This window comes from Lutjanus erythropterus, chromosome 15, assembly GCF_056507025.1.
Source record: "Lutjanus erythropterus isolate fLutEry1 chromosome 15, fLutEry1.hap2, whole genome shotgun sequence".
Classification (NCBI taxonomy): domain Eukaryota; kingdom Metazoa; phylum Chordata; class Actinopteri; order Lutjaniformes; family Lutjanidae; genus Lutjanus; species Lutjanus erythropterus.
Genome location: NC_139331.1, coordinates 29,674,537 through 29,692,525, shown reverse-complemented (window position 1 = coordinate 29,692,525; position 17,989 = coordinate 29,674,537). Strand labels below are relative to the sequence as shown.

Sequence of the window (17,989 nt, the reverse complement as noted above, 5' to 3'; positions counted from 1 at the left end):
AATGTGTCAGAGGTGGTCTGTTTGTCACAGTTCTGCAGGCCCAGTTTCCCTTGACCTGTTCCCCATTCTCCCAGTTTCCCTCCTGCCCCTGTGCCCCAGTAATTTTCCACTCTCCCTGCCTCTGCTCCACTCTACCTGCCAGCCACTCCCACCTCATCAGCCCAACTCTACCCACCTGCAAGCTCAGCTGCAGCTCATCCCCAATCAGCCCAGTATAAAGCCTCTCCAGCACTCTCACTCCTGTTCTTCAGTATTCCCTGTAAGACTCTCCAGCCCTTTCTCCTTGATTGTTATCCTGTTTGCCTACCCTGCCCGCCTGACTCTCCTGGTTCCCGGATATTCACCACAGCCTTCTGTTCCTGACCGTGAGATCTCTCTCTGCGTTCCTTGTTTTGCCTGCCTGTCCCTGTGGCTGTTTGGTGAGTCCGCCTGTCATTACGTCTCCACCTGGTTCCAACTTCCCTGCTGCTCATCCCCAGTCTGCTCTGCTGCATCATCGGCCTGCGCTTCTGGTTCCGGACTCCTCGCCTTGTCGACCTCGTCTCCTGCAAGCCCCTCTCTGTCACTCCTGCCTACTGTGTTACAGAACTGTATGGGTCTGAGGGTTCACGTCCTCCCCCTCGGTTCCACGTTCAGGCTCAGCTCGACCCAGTCCCCGAGCCTGAAACCCAGAGACTTTGTCTGGGCCCCGAGCCTGAAGAACAAACTGTTTCCTGTGTTTCCTCGTCTGCTTGAGTTCCTGTACTCCTTGTGTGCTTCATTAAATTTCACTACAAACTATCCCAGTTTTCTAGTGTTCTGCTTTTCTTTCTTCTTTTTTTTTCCTCTTCTCCATTATCCGTTTCTTATCACAACCAATGTCTGACAATAATTTGACTTGAATTAATATTGAAGAAAAAAATTCTTTCAGGTTGAAAGTCTTTGGCTGATTCAAGATGATCTTTATTCACAGCGCAGCGCAGCGCAGACAACCTCACAACATGGAGTCATGATCCTGTCTGCTGGAGCAGCGTTGTTTGTCAGGTTTTACAGGAAATCTCAGTAAGATCAGAATGCAAATTCCATCGGAAGGGAGGAAACAAGCTTCCTGAATCCAAATGTGAACTGGGTGCTAAACCAGTGGGACTGCATCTGAGTGTGACCCAGTGTGAAATCTGTAAATAAAATGGAAATGGGTTCCTGTGATCAAGAAGGACACAACTTGTATTTTAAAGCCACAGACTAAGAGGGGACGTATGTTAATGTAAAATGTTCTCTCTCAGCAGAGACGCTCAAAGTAAAAATATACACCGTCCTAAAAGGAACCTTCATCAGCTACTGAGCGCCGCTGTTTAACGTCATCAACCCAATTATCCGTGGTGTCACTGTCAGCGGGCGACAGCAGACACGGCATCTAGGAGGAAACCCCAGACTTGTGAGATCTCGCCTGAGTGAACATTTTGACCAAAACCATGAAGAATCTCGAAAGTCCCACAAATTTGGGGTTCCCTTCTAGACCCGACCAGCAAACAGAGTGGCACTGCAAGATGGCAGATCACACGAAGCGATCTTCAGATTTGTCTATATCCTAATTAGATACTTTACACCCAGTGGTGCACTAATAAGAGGTTTCAGGCTGTACTTTGTATTATATTAGATGAAAACTGGAAATGATCTTTATTAGACCCTTTATTAGACCCTCCACCATATCTGTTTTTCTTAGAAGGTAATTTTTTGCCTAGCTGTATTTCAAAATGAAATGTGTCCCTAATTACCCTCTAAAGTCTAAAACGGTCTGATAAAGGGTTTAATGCTGTCTAATATTTTTTTATTAAAGAATTTGGCTGTTTGAATACAAAGACAGTCAGCTGTCTCTGAAAGCCGCCTATTTAATCCGGAACAATGACACTAACTCTTTCCTAAGCGAAACGTGCTTTTCACGTCCAATACTGCGATAGCTTTCAAGAGCTGAGAGTATGAACAAGAATTAATCGGTTTAATTCAGTCCACAACAGCCGCTTCAAATTAGAGAGCTGCTGTTGTTGCTCTCGTTTGTTCTGCAGCAGAGGCACCCAGAGGTGTTAAAAACTAATCCGGCATCCGGCCTCCCATTGAACTAATCATGAAATTAGTGAGACTTGATTGACAATTTAGCCTCACACTTAGTGTCACTCTACTCCAGTGTGAGGCTGGAAAGTCATTAGAAGACACCCTGCAGGTCCTATCCTGAGACCGATGACTCCATTAATGGAGAAAAGTGGAAGTAGTTCATTATGCAGACTCCTTATGAAACATTAAATAACAAAGGTCGTATGTTGTTGGACGCGTGCGTTCAGGTTCATGTAAGGTACGGGTCTTGGAGGTTTTTGTTTACTTAGATTAGGATCTGTCTCATTTTTCATTCATATCCTAGTTGCTTGAGGATGATGGGTGTGAATTATTAACTCTAGTCTGACTCAGTGTTTTCTGTGTGCAGTGACGTTAAAGCAGAGTCAGGGTTCGTGAGCAGTTTTCTTGTCTTCCCAGGTTTGGTTTAAACCCCTTCAGAGACAAGATATTTAATGTTCAAACTGATAAACTTGGCTGTTTTTCGTAAATATGCGCTCATTCTGAATTTGATCTCTGCAACATGTTTCAAAAAAGTTGGGAGAAAAGTGGCAAAAGACTGAGAAGGTTGTGAAATGCTTACAAACACCTACAACAGGTTAACAGTTTCATTGGTAACAGGTGACAGTATCATAACTGCAGAAGGCTCAGCTGTTCACAAGCATGAATGGGGTGAGGTTCATCACCTGGTGAAAAACTGCGTGGGGAAATAACATTCCTCAATGCAAAACCGCAGGAATTTATGGATTTCACCATCTGCAATCCATAACATAATTAAAAGATTCAGAGAGTCCAGAGAAATTTCTTGCAAAGGCAGAAAACCGACATTGAATTCCCGTGACCTTTGACCCTTCAGGCAGCACTGCATTAAAAACCCACATAATTGTATAAAGGATACTGTACCTGGGCTCAGGAACATTTTGGAAAACTGTTGTCAGTAAGCACAGTTTGTCACTGCATCTACAAATGCAAGTTAGTGGAAAAGTGTCCTGTGGTCTGACAAGTCCACGTTTCAGATTGTTTTCAGAAATCATGGACGTTCTGTCCTCTGGGCAAAAGAGGAAAAGGAGCATCCAGACTGGTACCAGCGCTTTGGAGCAACATATGCTGCCATCCAGACGACGTCTTTTTCAGAGACGTCCCCGCTTATTTCAGCAAGACACATTCCTCACGTGGCTTCGTAGTAAAAGAGTTCAGGTACAAGACTGAAAGAATTTCACTTTCAAAACTTGAACAATGAGTGTCCTCAGTTCCCAAACACTGACTGAGTGTTTAAAGAAAAGATGATGCACTTAATCAGTCTGAATATTAAATATCTTATCTTTGTGCTGAATTCAGTTAAATGTAGGTTGAAAAGTTTTTGTAAATCATTGCATTTTATTGCAGTAGTACGATGTGCATTAATGAGAAAAAATAGAAATTATACAACAACATGTAGCTTGTCATAGCTTGTGCAACTGGAGACAGGAACCACACTTCCCAGAACTCTCTTTCAGTCCTTTGACTGACAGAACTTCCCTGCAGTTGCAGAGAAACAAACATCTTAGTCTTTCTTTCGCCAGTGCTTTCTGTTTCTTCCTAGAGAAAAATCCAAAACAGAAGGAGCAGAAGAAAGTTTAATATGTGCGCTAGAATTTCATAAAGATCAATAAAATTCTTGCGATATAAATGAACCAAAACACATCCCTTCAGAGAAATAATGCAAGAAAATATAGCAACACATCAACCCACGTACTATCAATTGTACAGAAGCTGAGCATTCACAGGATCTCTTTTGTGTGTCATCATGAGCAGAGTTATAAAATCCTCTGTGCCAATAATTTTTCAACAGTTACAGTCTGCAGTGCTGCAAGCTGCCACGCACATGCCTTGACAAACTTCTCCTCTACAAGAGATTTATGCGTAAAATTAAATAAAACTGTAGCTTCACCACGCAAAAACACATACAAAAAAACACATACAAAAAATGGAGAAGGTAAAGAGTGAAAAAGCTTTCAATGGAAACAAAGAAAAGCTGGCACAATCAGGTTAAACCGTTTGTAAAACATGAACAAATATAAGTAAAAGAAAAATTAACAGAACATGACTTCAACATCCTTGGTTGCGTCACAGGCTTTCACAATAAAATCCTGCCAACTGAGTAGGCTTCATATTACTGTATTAGTGGATGTAAATGTTAAAAATTCTGCACAATCATTTTCATTTCGCCTAGCGCACGAATCAAGGGTATTATACAAAGAGGCAAAATCATTTTGGGGCTCAAACTCAGATATCAATGATAATGTCAAACCTTGTGTTCTTTTCTTTTGACAAAATACAAAAAAAAAATACTGGGGGGCTGTTATGATGGTAGACCTCAAAAAGCTAACGTGATTTGTCAAATTTGCATGAATAGTTGTGGTGATTGGACAAAATTATTATTGTGATGATTGTGATTGCAACATTGCGACTTCCTGGAGGGACTGAACTACCAAACTACTGCATGTTACAGCCAATTCGTTTCATTTTGAATGAATCAATCAATCTCTGTGTGTCTCTTTTCTGTCAGGATTTGGGAACATCTCTCCTCACACCGAAGGCGGGCGGATCTTCTGTATCATTTACGCTCTGCTGGGGATCCCTTTGTTTGGATTCTTACTGGCTGGCGTTGGCGACCAGTTGGGGACCATTTTCGGGAAGGGCATCGCCAGAGTAGAGAAGATGATTGTGGTGAGCACGAGCTCGTTTTTGTCTCTGAATCACCCGCATGTCCCTGCATGTTTACCTGTGTGCAATGAGCTATTTTATCGTAGAGCACCAGCACGGTCACATTTAACCACTTAATTATAGAGGTAACGCAAAGGTGGCAGTAAAACTATACGGCCTGACCTGTTACCATAAAGAACTGCTCCATGAGAGGTTAAAGCTGCAACATAAACATCCAGAAACACTAAACAAGTGCAAGATTTTGCTCAGTTCTGTGTGGGAGAACTGGATGGATTTTTGGTTGCCATGTCAACAGGCAGTTTGTTTAAATATTGACAGCCCGGATCACTAAATACTACAGTTGTTTTCAAAATTCAACAAAGCAAGAAGCCGTGGTGTTTTTGTTGCCTTCTGTGCTGAACTCAGTGGACTGTTGCCACCTTATTTCTTTGTTTGAGGAAGTGGAATAAACCAGCAGCGCACACAGATCGATCCATCACTCTGAAATAACAATGGGAGGCTTATTTACCACACTGCAAGTTACACATTTACCTCCATCGTCCATATACAGTACACACATGCACACGGAGCTCGACCAGTTACAATGCACCATTAGTCATGTTGGAAGCAGGGAATATAAATGGAATCGACTGGACAGTCTGGCTGATGGAGAGTCATTAAGTTTCTCCTGGAAACTAGAAAACCAGAGCAATCAGACAGCTGCTCGGTGCACAAGAAGGACAAATTCTGACAGAGACAGAGAGTTTCCACACCTAAAACAGATAAACGCAGCAGAGTTTATTTAATCTTTTCACAGTGAACATTTAATATCTGTTGTTGGGTTTTTATTTGTCACTTTAGCAGAACCACATATAATAACGATGAGTTGTAAAGCTACTACGAGGAGTTTTTAGCTGGTTATGAAAAGTCACAGTTTAACACTGATGCCTCTGTATGACCTTCATAAGCAAACAAGACCATCAGTGAGAAGATCGGCTATTTCTGTCTAGTTGCTCTCAGTGCCTGCCACCATGTTGGATGAAGCCTGTGTTTACATTTTTGCAAAATTGCAGTGAGTAGTACGTTAGCTAGTTAAAAGGACGCAGGAGGAGATTGTGTTTAGGGATAATTTTATTTTTGACGTTATATTTTATTAGTTATTGCTGTGGATTTTGGTTTGACTTAAGATAAAATATAACATCCTTGAGTACAACTAAGAGAAAGATGCATATTTATTTCAAAGGCATATGAGAAATGCACATTTCAGTGTGTGGGAACCATATGACATAGTTGCATCATAACGGATTTTATGCTGAAATGAGCGACAGTTACAGTGATGTGAGAGTCAGCAGAACACCATATTAGTGTTCTGTACGGTGAAGAAAACAGCACAGATGCTCACACTTACACATCATCTTTCTTTACATAAGTGTGAAGATTTAATTAGGTGGCAAGTGGCTGTTAATATGTTCCCTGTCAGTCTGGGCGTCAGAGGGCCGTGATCGGAGCCACGTGCGGTAGATTGGACTGGAGAGTGAAATCCTTTTTCCATGGTGGATCCTTGGTGGTTTGAAGCAGGTCAGACTGATGGTGGGCGCTGCGCTTCGTACTGACAGGCATCACCATCTCGAAAAGCGTGCAGGTGCTTTTTACGGTCACGCGGGTTTTCTGTCGACAGTAGCTCAAGGGGAAAGTGCTATACTGTCTTTACATGGACAATAGATAAAATGGAAAATATCTGTGCTGCACTCTCCTGACTCTCCAAGTCGCAGCTGTATTTTTAAACCCATTGGGAGTTTTGAGTTTTGACCCTTTTAGGTTGCTGTGGAGTGTTGAAGCCAACAATTTTCAGTCAGCAGCTTTTAGTTTGTTTCCACAGAGCAGAAGATCTGCCTGAAAGTATGAACACACATGTTTTAGCGTGTGAAGTAAAATGTGAAGATAATATTCTAGCAATTGCAATGCTAATTTCTGTTTATAATTCCCATTACGTGTTAGCATCAAGTGAAGAGACTGAGTTATAAAAATAAAGTTATAAAAATTGATTCAGGAATGATTAAAAAAAAAAGGATCATGATACTTGAGAGGGTGTTTAATGTAAACCCTGATCTAGATACACCTGTTAGATCTGATATGTGCCTCACTTTCCCAAAATCATTTATTGTTCTGCCAGAGCTCATTTTTATAGGATGTTTTGTGTCACTTTTGCAATTTGCACATGCACTCTTGGATGTGGAGCTGAAAAATATAATGCTAATAAAAGTCCACCAGGACAGTCTCGGGTTTCAGCATAAGACCCTCCATATTCAGTGTTATAGTTTTTTTTTTTCAAGAATCCAGATAGAGATTATTTGCTGACTGTTAATTGAGCAGTGTCATGATGCTAATCTCTGTTAGCGCATTAATGATAATTCCCATAATGTATTAGCATTGAGCTGACGGACTAACCTGGAGTTACAAAAATCTATTCAGCAATTAAAAAATCGATTCAGGAGCCTTGACAATAAGAAACTGATTTTTTTCTGTCACACACCTACATAAACCCCGATCCACATACACCTGTAGACCTGAGATACGCTTCACCTGTGCAGCAGCAGTGACAAATAATCCCCACATCTTTTTATGTTTTTACCACAGGTGATTTTTATGGGATGTTCAGTGAGCAGTCATGGACGTAATAAAAGTCCACTAAAACTCTCTGCTTTCAGTATCAGAGCCTCCATATTCAGCATAAAAGCACCAACAATAGCTTCTTCTTTTTTTTTTTTTTTTCCAACAATCCAAATACTGTGCAGCAACAGGTTAATTATGACTTTGATTCATTGCTGGCTCGGTGGCTTCCCTCCCAGAGGAGGAGGAGAGAGGTTGTCAGCTGGCTCGAACAAAGGAAACTAATGGACTGTAGCAGCTGCTGAAGTAGCTGCTGTGCCGTGAAGATGCAGGCAGAAAACCCACCTCAGCTTCACAAGTCCGTGATTTACAGTAGTTCACTGAAGGTCTCTTTAAACTGTACATTATTGTACTATACTTTGTTCAGCACAGCGAGGACATTAGACATCACAGACTCCAGTGACTCTGATGTCTGCCTGCTCTTTATGCCTCCCCTCTGAGGCACTGCGCTCTGGGCTTACATAACTGGAGGGGAAAAGGGCACGATTCACCGGGAACCAGCTGAAAGCAGTCACGTCAAGTGGATAAGGCAGCAGGGAAAACAGCAGAATGGAGAATATATTCTAATGTAGTGCGACTGTGATGTAAAGAGAAGGACTGCAGCTCTCACGTCAAATTAGAACCCTCATATTTACAGCTGAGAACATCTGTAACTGACATGAATCCACTGTGATACCTGCTACTGAGACCGCATGACAAATATTTGATAAGTCATTCATTTTACATGTGAGGAAAGACACACTCTTAGAAGTAAGGGTTCTACAAGGGTTCTTCCTGAAGGACTGAGTTTCTCACTCAGAACCATTTGCCTCTGAAGATGTACGGGTTTGTCGAGGGTTCTTTACAAGACTAGACGTTCCAGTAAGAACCCTTTTCATCCAAAGAACCCCTTTTAAAAGAAAGAGTTCTTCGAAGATTGACATCCTCGGGGAACTCTTTCATCAAGGGTTCTTTGTCTAATAAGATGTAAAATAAAATAAATCCCCTGGATGGATTCTAGATAAAACCCTGGTAATGTTAAAAGGTTCTCAGTAGAACCTTTTGTGTATTTGAGATAAAACCCTTGTAATATAATAAGGTTCTTGGTGGAACCTCCTATTTGAGTTCTAGATAAAAACCCTTGGATAATAAAAACATTTTTGGTGGAACCCCCTGGGTAGGTTCTAGATAAAACCCTTGAAATACAAAACCATACTTGGTGGATTCCAGATAAACCATTGGAATATAAAAGGGTTCTTGGTAGAACCCCCTAGATGGGTTCTCGATAAAGCCCTTGGAATATAAAAAATGTTCTTGAGAGAACTCCCTGCTTGGGTTCTTGATAAAGCCCTTGAAATTTAAAAACGCCCTTGAGAGAACCCCATGGGTGGGTTCTAGATGAAACCCTTGGAATATAAAAAGGTTCTCGGTAGAACCCCATGGGTGGGTTCCAGTTAAAACCCTTGAAATATAAAAACATTCTTGGTGTCTCGGTGGAACCCCCTGGGTGGATTCTAGATCAAACCTGTGGAATATAAAAGGGTTCTTGGTAGAACCCCCTTGCTGACTTCTAGATAAAAACCTGTGGAATGTAAAATGGTTCTTGGTAGAACCTCCTGGGTGGGTTCTCGAGAAAGCCCTTGGAAAATAAAAATGTTCTTGAGAGAACCCGCTGGGGAGGTTATACATAAAACCTTTGGAATATAAAGACATTTTTGGTGGAACCCCCTGGGTGAGTTCGAGATAAAACCCTTGGAATATCAAAAATGTTCTTGCTAGAACCTCCTGGGTGAATTCTAGATAAAAACCCATGGAATGCAAATATGTTCTATTAAAACATAACTACTACTACTACTACTATAAGGAGAAGTTCTACCAGGAGTACAAGCTGAAGAACCTTTTGTGGTTCTACTGAGAACCTTCATTTGTCAGAGTGCACTTGCCGCCTCTCCACAGCTCGGTGGGTGTGTCGTCTGACAGATGAGGTGATGTCACATGAGTTTGGCGGTCTGACGTCGGACATGTTAGAAAACGGTCGGTGTTTTCTGAGAAGGAGGTCGGAGGAAGTGACTCATCACAATGTGAAGCGAGCAAACAAAATAAAAGCCTGGGGGAAATCAGGGAGTGGGGAAATAGGCAAAATGTTCTCAAGCGTTAATTTCCTTCACAACCACTTTAGGAAAGATCCTGTGCTGCGGGAAAATCTCTTAAACCTGCAGACTAAACTGAATAAATGTTCATCTTGGACAATTAACAAACTACATTACACCACTAATCACTGCTGTTTGCATTCATAGCCTCTGCACTTTTATAACTCCCCTGTCCTGGGTGTTTAATTTCATTGTTTCCCCTTTCATTCCCACTGGCGTCATTGAAGTCCGTATGAAACAGAGAGCAGAGTTCTGTTTGGCTCCTCGGGATGTGACAGGCTGGTTGTAAGCCGGGGAGGGAGCGCTCGTGGGGCTTGTCTGTTAAATATTTGACTGTTCGTGCGTCACTTGTTGCACGCTCCGTTAGCAAACAATATGACAGGCTGTTCACGGGCGTTTCATGCTTTCGTAGAGGTTTGCACTCAATGCATTTACTCGGAACTATCGAACATTTTATCAAACTACTGTCTTATTGCTGTTGATGACATGTCCATCATCAATAACTATCACTATGGTTTTATACCCCTGCTCACCTTATGCTCCATGTGGCTAACGTTAACTAGCTGCTGAAGCTGTCCACCGTACAATGTTTTGTGCACAATCTGCAGCAGGCTGGTAACCACAGTACTGAGGGATAACGGAACAAGGCTGGAGGTGGCGAACAACTGAATACACAGTGACGTACCATAATATTGCTAGCTAGCTAATGAATCTGTGCTGCTTTTTTCAGTTGAAGATTGAGTGATGGCTGCAGGGTTGCAGAACAACCAACCCAACAGCAAATAAAACGGTGCCAGCATGCAGCAAGCATAGATACATTGGATTTGTGTGTGTGTCTTATGTGGCCGTGTGTTTGACGTTTCCACAGTCAGTCAGTTTGGTAGGATTTAGGTGGGAATAAATTATTTAATTTAAAATATGGATGCATATTTATAGATACTATTAAAGTAATTTGCATGAAAAATAGGTTGACCCAAATCATCCCGTCCAAAAACTTCAATAGAAACCTCATTCCGCGGGAAAAACGTGGACCTTACAACCATGGACAGGTTGATGTCATTGGTTGAACTTGGTCCTAGCTTGGAGGGTGACATGGAAAGAGCAGGTGACTCCTGTTCCACCCCACCCCCACAAAAATATTCCCAAAAGTCACGTCCCAACCCTTGAAAAATGACTCCCGTCCCGTCCAATTCAGTCCACAGTTCACACACTTAGTTCCCATGTTCCACATTGACTTATACTACCTGAGTACACATCGTATTTTGTTTTATAGGAAGAAAACATTTTTTCACTTTAAAAAGTTTGTTTTCTCTTTGTGGACATCGTCTATTCTTTGTCTCAAAATTCTTTTGTCTCCTTACAGAAGTGGAAAGTCAGCCAGACGAAGATCCGCGTCTTCTCCACGCTGCTCTTCATCCTGTTCGGGTGCCTCATCTTCGTGGCGCTGCCGGCCGTCATCTTCAAGCACATCGAGGGCTGGAGCACGCTGGAGTCCATCTACTTTGTCGTCATCACCCTCACCACGATCGGCTTTGGAGACTTTGTCGCTGGTGAAAAAGGTCGCTTGATTTTCTCTTCATATTAGCAGGCCGTCTTTCATTTTCACGCCCAGTTCAGAATCAGTGTATTCACAGCTGATTGTCCCGCTATTACATTCTGTGCTTCGCATTGTGATACATGAATTCTGACAGTTTCTCTTCTGCATCTGAATCCCTGCTCCCATCTGTTAAAACAAAAATCTGTGATCATCACTGCCAGAAAACTCACATATTATTAAACAGTCATAGTGATCGCAGAAACGTATGCAGATATGCAGAAACAGGAAACTCAGGGCTGATCTTGACAACATCACACTGATGAGAAACTCTCAGAAATCTCCCTTTATACCCCACAGGACCTTTAGCTAAGACCACAGGGTCTTCTTTGCTTCCTATGTGAAGGTGTTCAACAGCCGGCAAATGTGACCTCTACTCTAGTGATCGGCGCTGACTGAAATTATGAATGTAAACAGAAGAGATCATGCAATGTACATAATAATGGAAGGTTTGTTTCTAGTCAGACATTGCAGGGAAAGTGTAGCATGTGAACAGGCCACGAACTAAGAGGAAACACCAGAAACAATGATGCCTCTGAGATAACTTGTTCTTCCTGCAGGAATATTCGAGAAAGTTGCTAAATTGCTGACTGTGTATCAACTAAAGGTCAAATGCAAGCCTCTGAGGGAGACAACGTGTTCTGGTGTATGAGACTGTATGTAGAAATATTTCGACACATCCATCTCCCAGCTGACACTGATAGAAATATGATTATTTCCTTTTTTGCTAACAGTTCACCCTCCATGAACATGCTGAAGCAGTGTGCATGGGCCTCTAAGAACAGTGATACTTTGTGTTTGGAGGTTGGCATCTTCTTTGCAGTCTTTCAAAAGCATAAATCACAAGAGCAAATGCGTGAGGAATGGATTAAACTTTCTCTTTATCTACCTGGGTCAGCTTAGATCTTATCCCAGCTCTCTCTCGGAGGCAGTCAAGGTCTGGCTTGTTTGGCTGGGTGACCATATCAAGGTCTGCTGTACTGATCAAATCCCTGTGATTCTTTTTGCAACATGAATGAGTGTATTTCTGTCGTCATATAACTGCTATGCATCCAGCGTTTGTATATATAGCTTCATTCTTTTATCGGTAACCTTATATCATGTGCATTGCGTTAAGTAACTTTACTTATTTCAGTTCTCGTTTTCAAACGTGTCAGATGGAAACATTAAAAAGTCAGCTGGTGACGGACCTCTCAGCTGACTCAAGGAGTCCAAGCATTAGCACTAACTTATATTAGCCAGCTACACTTCAGCAGTCAGTCCTCATTTTAACCAGCAAATCCTCATTAGCAGGAAATGACAGGCTGCTTTTGTTTAATTCTGTGAGGAATCAGATCTCTAGAGTTTCAACAATTACTCCAAAGTTTAATGTTAAATCTGGAACAGTAACTAATGAGGGCAGAGCTTAGTGAAGGGTCCTTCATCCCAGCCCTTTTCCATCTGTGCTCCAATGGTATTTGAGGCAGTTTGGTTTCCTTTTCTTAGATATGCTTTGTGCTAGGTTTGTCTGTGCTGAAAAGAAAACCAAATTTGGAAGAATGATAAAAGATCTTGCTGAAGGACCTGCAAAGGCAACATAATGACATCTTAAGTTTGCTAACCAGCTAGCTAATCTATATCAATCATTAGCTAGTTAGTTAGCAAGCATTTTGCTAACATTAGCTAACTTAAGATGCGACCCTATATGTCATGTATATATTTTACTGGAAAAGGGTAAGTTGACCGAGGTACCAAGTTTGCTCAGCTGTTAATTGAGCACAAAAGGGGCGGGACTTAGGAAAGGTCAATTAGATGAGAAATTTTCATGTCTGTATAGTGAATATGTTGCTGAAAGCAGCAGCCAGTTATCTTAGCATGAAGACTAGAAGCAGAAAGAAACCTCTAAGGTTCACTAATTAAAGCTACTACAAGAAGTTTTTCACTGAGTATGAAACAATCTCAGATCATTACTGATGCCTTTATATGACCCACAGACGTTAATGAGACCTTCTGTGAGAAGCTTCATGGCTGCCAGTGGGTCTGAAATGAAAGAAGCTTGTGTTTTCTATTTTTATTTAGATAATTAAAGTTTTTACTTTGTATATTGTGGTTATTACAGTGGAAACAGTTCACTTTTGTCCACAGGGGCTTCCAAAATCAACAAAATATTAAAGTTTGTTGTCGTAGCTTTGATGTAATATTTCATGTTTGCAAAACCTGTACAAAGCAGAAGTGAACAGATTTAAATTTGCCTTTGTCATATTGTTTTTTTTTTTGTACTGAATTTTCTAATCTTTTTCAGAGCCTGGCTTGCTGTTTCCTCTCGTTTTCAGCCTTTATGCTAAGCTAAGCTAATCACCTGCTGATTCACATTTGCAGTACAGACATAAGAGTTGATCGTCTGCAGCACATTATAGATAATACAGAGTATATGTGTGTGAGAGACAGAAAGCAGGTGAGAGAGTGAACGTGTGTGTGTGTGTGTGTGTGTGTGTGTGTGTGTGTGTGTGTGTGTGTGTGTGTGTATAAGCAGGTGGTATTAGCTTGATTTGACCTGCCTGACAGACAAACAGGGAGAGGCAGATGTGAAAAATCACAAACACTTAGCAGCTAGATTAAACTTCCCCGGAGCAGGCCTAATGATTATTGATTATATTAGGCACCTGTGCCGACGCCCGTAGTTACAGTGATCTAATCGGCCTGGACTGAGGTTAGCTAAACTGGTGCTGTAATGGGTGTAATGGGTTATCTTACTGCACAGTGTGGGGACTGTGCTGCATCACACCAGCTGATTTACTGAGAGCTCATGCAAAGACACAGAACGGCATTAAATACACTGAAGCAAATGTTTGCACGTGGATAAGAGTTTATATTTAAGGTAAAGCAGACTGAGTTCATGCAGCTGATGTAAGAGACATGAGACATACATATATATTTACATACCTAAATCTGTATCTACTCCTGAGTCACTTATCTAAATATCTTTATACGTCTTGCAACAATCCCTTGATAGTTTCGTCCCAGTCCTGATGAGTGGGTGTTGGCTATCCTACAAAATTTGTTTTTGATCCGATACCAAGTAGTTCAGGGCCAGAACTGCTGATACTGATACAGATTTTTTTATTATTAAGACAAGCTTACTTTCATGTAGGATTATTTATGAGCTGAATTCACTATCAATACTGTAAAAACAGGAATCCTTTCACAGTTACACTGATTATATTCAGCCATTTTCATATTTCAGCTTTGAGGTATATTTGTTTTTTTTTCCAATACCATTAAAATAATAATACATTTCAATGAGCTGCATATATTAGTTGAAATTCTGAGTATATATTTAACTGTTCTACTAAAGTAACAGCTGTTGATGAGCAGTCAGAACCCTGTTTGCTGTTGCAAATCCATTAAATAGACCTCCAGTATATCTAAATCTATTCTAATATGTGTAACAATATAGTGTATTAATGCATTTACAGTATATGCAAATGTTTACTTGGTCAGATCCAAATCAAGATTTTACAGCTCTGCTCTATTATTAATCAATATTAGAGCACAAAGAAATGGAATTGCAAGAAAATCTAACAGTCCCTGAAGACTTTATTTTTTATGTAACATAAGGCAATTTTATTCCTACTTATTAGTCTCTTTCCCCTTTTAATATTTTATATATTCTCATAAAATGGTCCTGTTCAGGAGTGAGGGTCAATTAAAGGCAAGAGTCCAGCAGAAAGACGTGACAACCGTCTGAAGTGGAAAGACTGAGGTTCATTAAATGATACAAGGATGAAAGTCAAAGACCCGTTTTACTCAACTGACTTCACTGACTGCATCAGGCCACTAAAATCAATCCTGCTTGCTTTTTATTATTCCTCCCAGAGATGATTCAGCTTGATGAACAACACATGTAACCCCTGCTAATTTAGCAGTCTCGTGTAACCTCCTCGTTGTGCCTTTGTTTCTGCAGACGGGTCAGAGAGTCCAGACTACCTGGACTACTACAAGCCTGTGGTGTGGTTCTACATCCTGGTGGGCCTGGCGTACTTTGCCGCTGTGCTCAGCATGATCGGAGACTGGTTCCGAGTCATCTCCAAGAAAACTAAAGAGGAGGTACGTGCTGATGTGCTGCTGTGAGTTATGTCACGCTAGAGGTGACGCAAGTAGGAGATAAGGAACTGTCTCTCTGAGGAAAGACTCAATTTCACCTCAGACGTTTCTCTCAGAAAGGTTCATGTTCACTTGCTGGAGCCCATTTTCATGCTTTTAATTTGTTTTTGTCTTTATTTCTAAAGATCCAGCTGTCCAGATAACCCTCAATTGTACCCCAAGGTCCAATATATTTCAGTCTGAAATCACTGTTCCCAAACATCACCATGAGTCACTAAATGTATCACTGTTAGTCAACAGGAATCACAAAGTCTCACACACCAGCATGTGGTGGCCACTGCCCCATCTGCAGTAACACTAAAGATAAACAGAGTTACTGCAGTTAACAAACTATTGTTTTTAGGGTAAAACTTAGCTGTTGGCTTCCTTTGACACCACATATGTTTTACAAATTCACCAAGTCAGCACAAGCTTATCTAAAATACAGTAATAAAAGGTGTTAACCCTTTAACATTGTGTTCCTGGTTTCATGTTTAGCAACTTTTCAGTGTTTTTCTTTATCTCAGATGATCCAATCAGGAGCCGCTTGACTTGCCTAGTTTGGGTAATTCTAGGTATGACCTAACAAGTATTAGTCTTCCGTGCAAATTTGTCAGTTGTGCCACAAAAGTTAGTTTTTTTTTAATATAAAAAACATTATGGAGAATAGAATATGTTAACAATATTCAATATTCAGTCAATTTATTTCAAAGAAAATTGTCCTAGTATAACACACATAATAAATTCATTGTAAAAAGTGAAATAACTAATGTAAAAGAAAAAATAAAATAAAATAAAGGTAATGTGATAAAATAAACAAATAACAAAACTAAATAAATAAAAATACTGATAAATCTTGAAAGTCACAGAACTTTATAAAACTATCAAAATGTAAAAAGGAGAATCTACACTTTTTTATTCTTACATTTCTGCTTTTCTACTCATTATTTTGAGGTGCTGCCATAATAATACAGATTTTTATAAAGGGGAATGGAGAAAATCTCATGTTATTCAATTGCACAGTGAATTTGAGGTGAGAGCTGCCACACACAGGCCCACACAGACTCAACCAAAGGCATCATGGGATTGCAAGTCGCTGGATAACAACCCAAAAATAACACAAAGAAAAGAATAAATAAAGACAAAACATATTCAGTGTTGGTTTTATTATTTTTCTTGATCATTTACTTCTTTCTGGGTAACAGAAATAAACATTATTGTCATGATTCAACAAAAATATCATCGTCTGGAGATTTTTTTCTTACTTAAACTTTAAGTGTCACTTGAAGTCATATCTGAAGAGCAGCTTCACACCAGTTAACTTCCGTTTTATTCTGAGCTTTTAGTCAATGATATCTTGTTACAGAATATGCAAATATGGGTTTTCCTGACTTTTAACGACAAGAATTTAATCACAAAAAAGGTCAACCGTGCAGTTAAAATGCATGTTCAAGGGTTAAAAACAGACTTTGGCTCTCTACAAGATACAGTGTCGAGATTAGGTAATAATGCAGAGCCATGAGCCCGAGGCTTCTGGGGCCCCTGTGTGTCATTTGCCTTGGGGCAAATACACATTTGTAATCCAACCCCATCTCCAAGAATTCTGTGTGTTTTGCCCATTTTTGAAGTCTTGATGCAGTGAATTATACAAATCGGGAGCCACAAGTTGCACCTATTTTCTGCACTGTAAGGAAAGTTAAATACACTTGAGAGAAGTTCAGATTCTTCCCTTTACATTTTCGTATACCTGACACACTGCTGCTTAAAGTGCATTATCTGTTCAAAAGGTACAAATAGGTGGTTTCAGACGCTCTCAGACAGCACTTTGTTTTTGCAAACCGACGCCTTTAAAGTAGCACAACAGTTTGCATTATGGATGTTTATGAAAATGTGTCAACTTGAGCTGCAGAGATAACAAGTTTATTTCAAGGGCAATATGTAAGACTGAAGAAATTTACATTTATTAATCGCTTTCTCAGAGGCCTACGACAGCCTCTGGACCGACAAGGACGAGGACAAATTACCGAACAATGTGATGTTTATGTGCGCTTCTGAGTGCCTTCTGTTCTGCTCCTCTGTTCCGCCACTGTTTCCTTCAGAGAACCACAGAACCGTTAAAGAAAAAAGCACAAATGCTGGTGCAACCCTCACTGCATTAGACCACTTTACACTGCCACTGCTGCAGCTGCAGCTTTATGTTGAAGCCTACACACACCTCTTCAGCAGCCTAACAAGCCACAAATAAGACTGTTCACAGGTGCAATCACATCTGTCTCCCTTCATAGTGACAGAGTAATACCTCACAGTGTTTCCACTTCTCTCTTCAACCCATAAATCTGAAGTGATGAATCTCCATCCTGGCTGCGCCCCGTGGAGAAAATCCGATCTCGTACAAGAGTTGGATTAAATATTTGTTGTGCTGCTGCTGAGTAATAAGATACCTTGCTGCTCTGGCAGGTTCATTATTTGCATGTAAAAAGGATGGAGAGACCTACACAACCACACAACCACACACACACACACACACACACACTCTCCTGCAGCCACATGCACGTCTTATTTCTTTATTCCATATAACGTAAGAAAGCGGGAGAACTATATGTTAGTCTGCAGCAGGAATCCTTGCACAGGCATAATTAGGAGTGCAGCTGTGGAGGCTGTGAGCTCTACACAGAAATACATTACTGAGAGAGAAGGTTGTGGT

The 17,989-nt window shown here is 40.8% G+C and overlaps 1 protein-coding gene across 1 annotated transcript in view; it reads left to right on the top strand.

Moving 5' to 3' along the window:
* Nucleotides 1-17,989, top strand: part of LOC146314619 (potassium channel subfamily K member 2-like) — a 42,464-nt gene that overhangs the window by 20,940 nt on the left and 3,535 nt on the right. Inside the window, exons 4-6 of the mRNA XM_084737277.1 lie at nt 4,634-4,794; nt 10,933-11,119; nt 15,107-15,249. Of these exons, the coding sequence (XP_084593403.1) occupies nt 4,634-4,794; nt 10,933-11,119; nt 15,107-15,249 (491 nt within the window). The remainder of the gene's footprint in view (nt 1-4,633; nt 4,795-10,932; nt 11,120-15,106; nt 15,250-17,989) is intronic.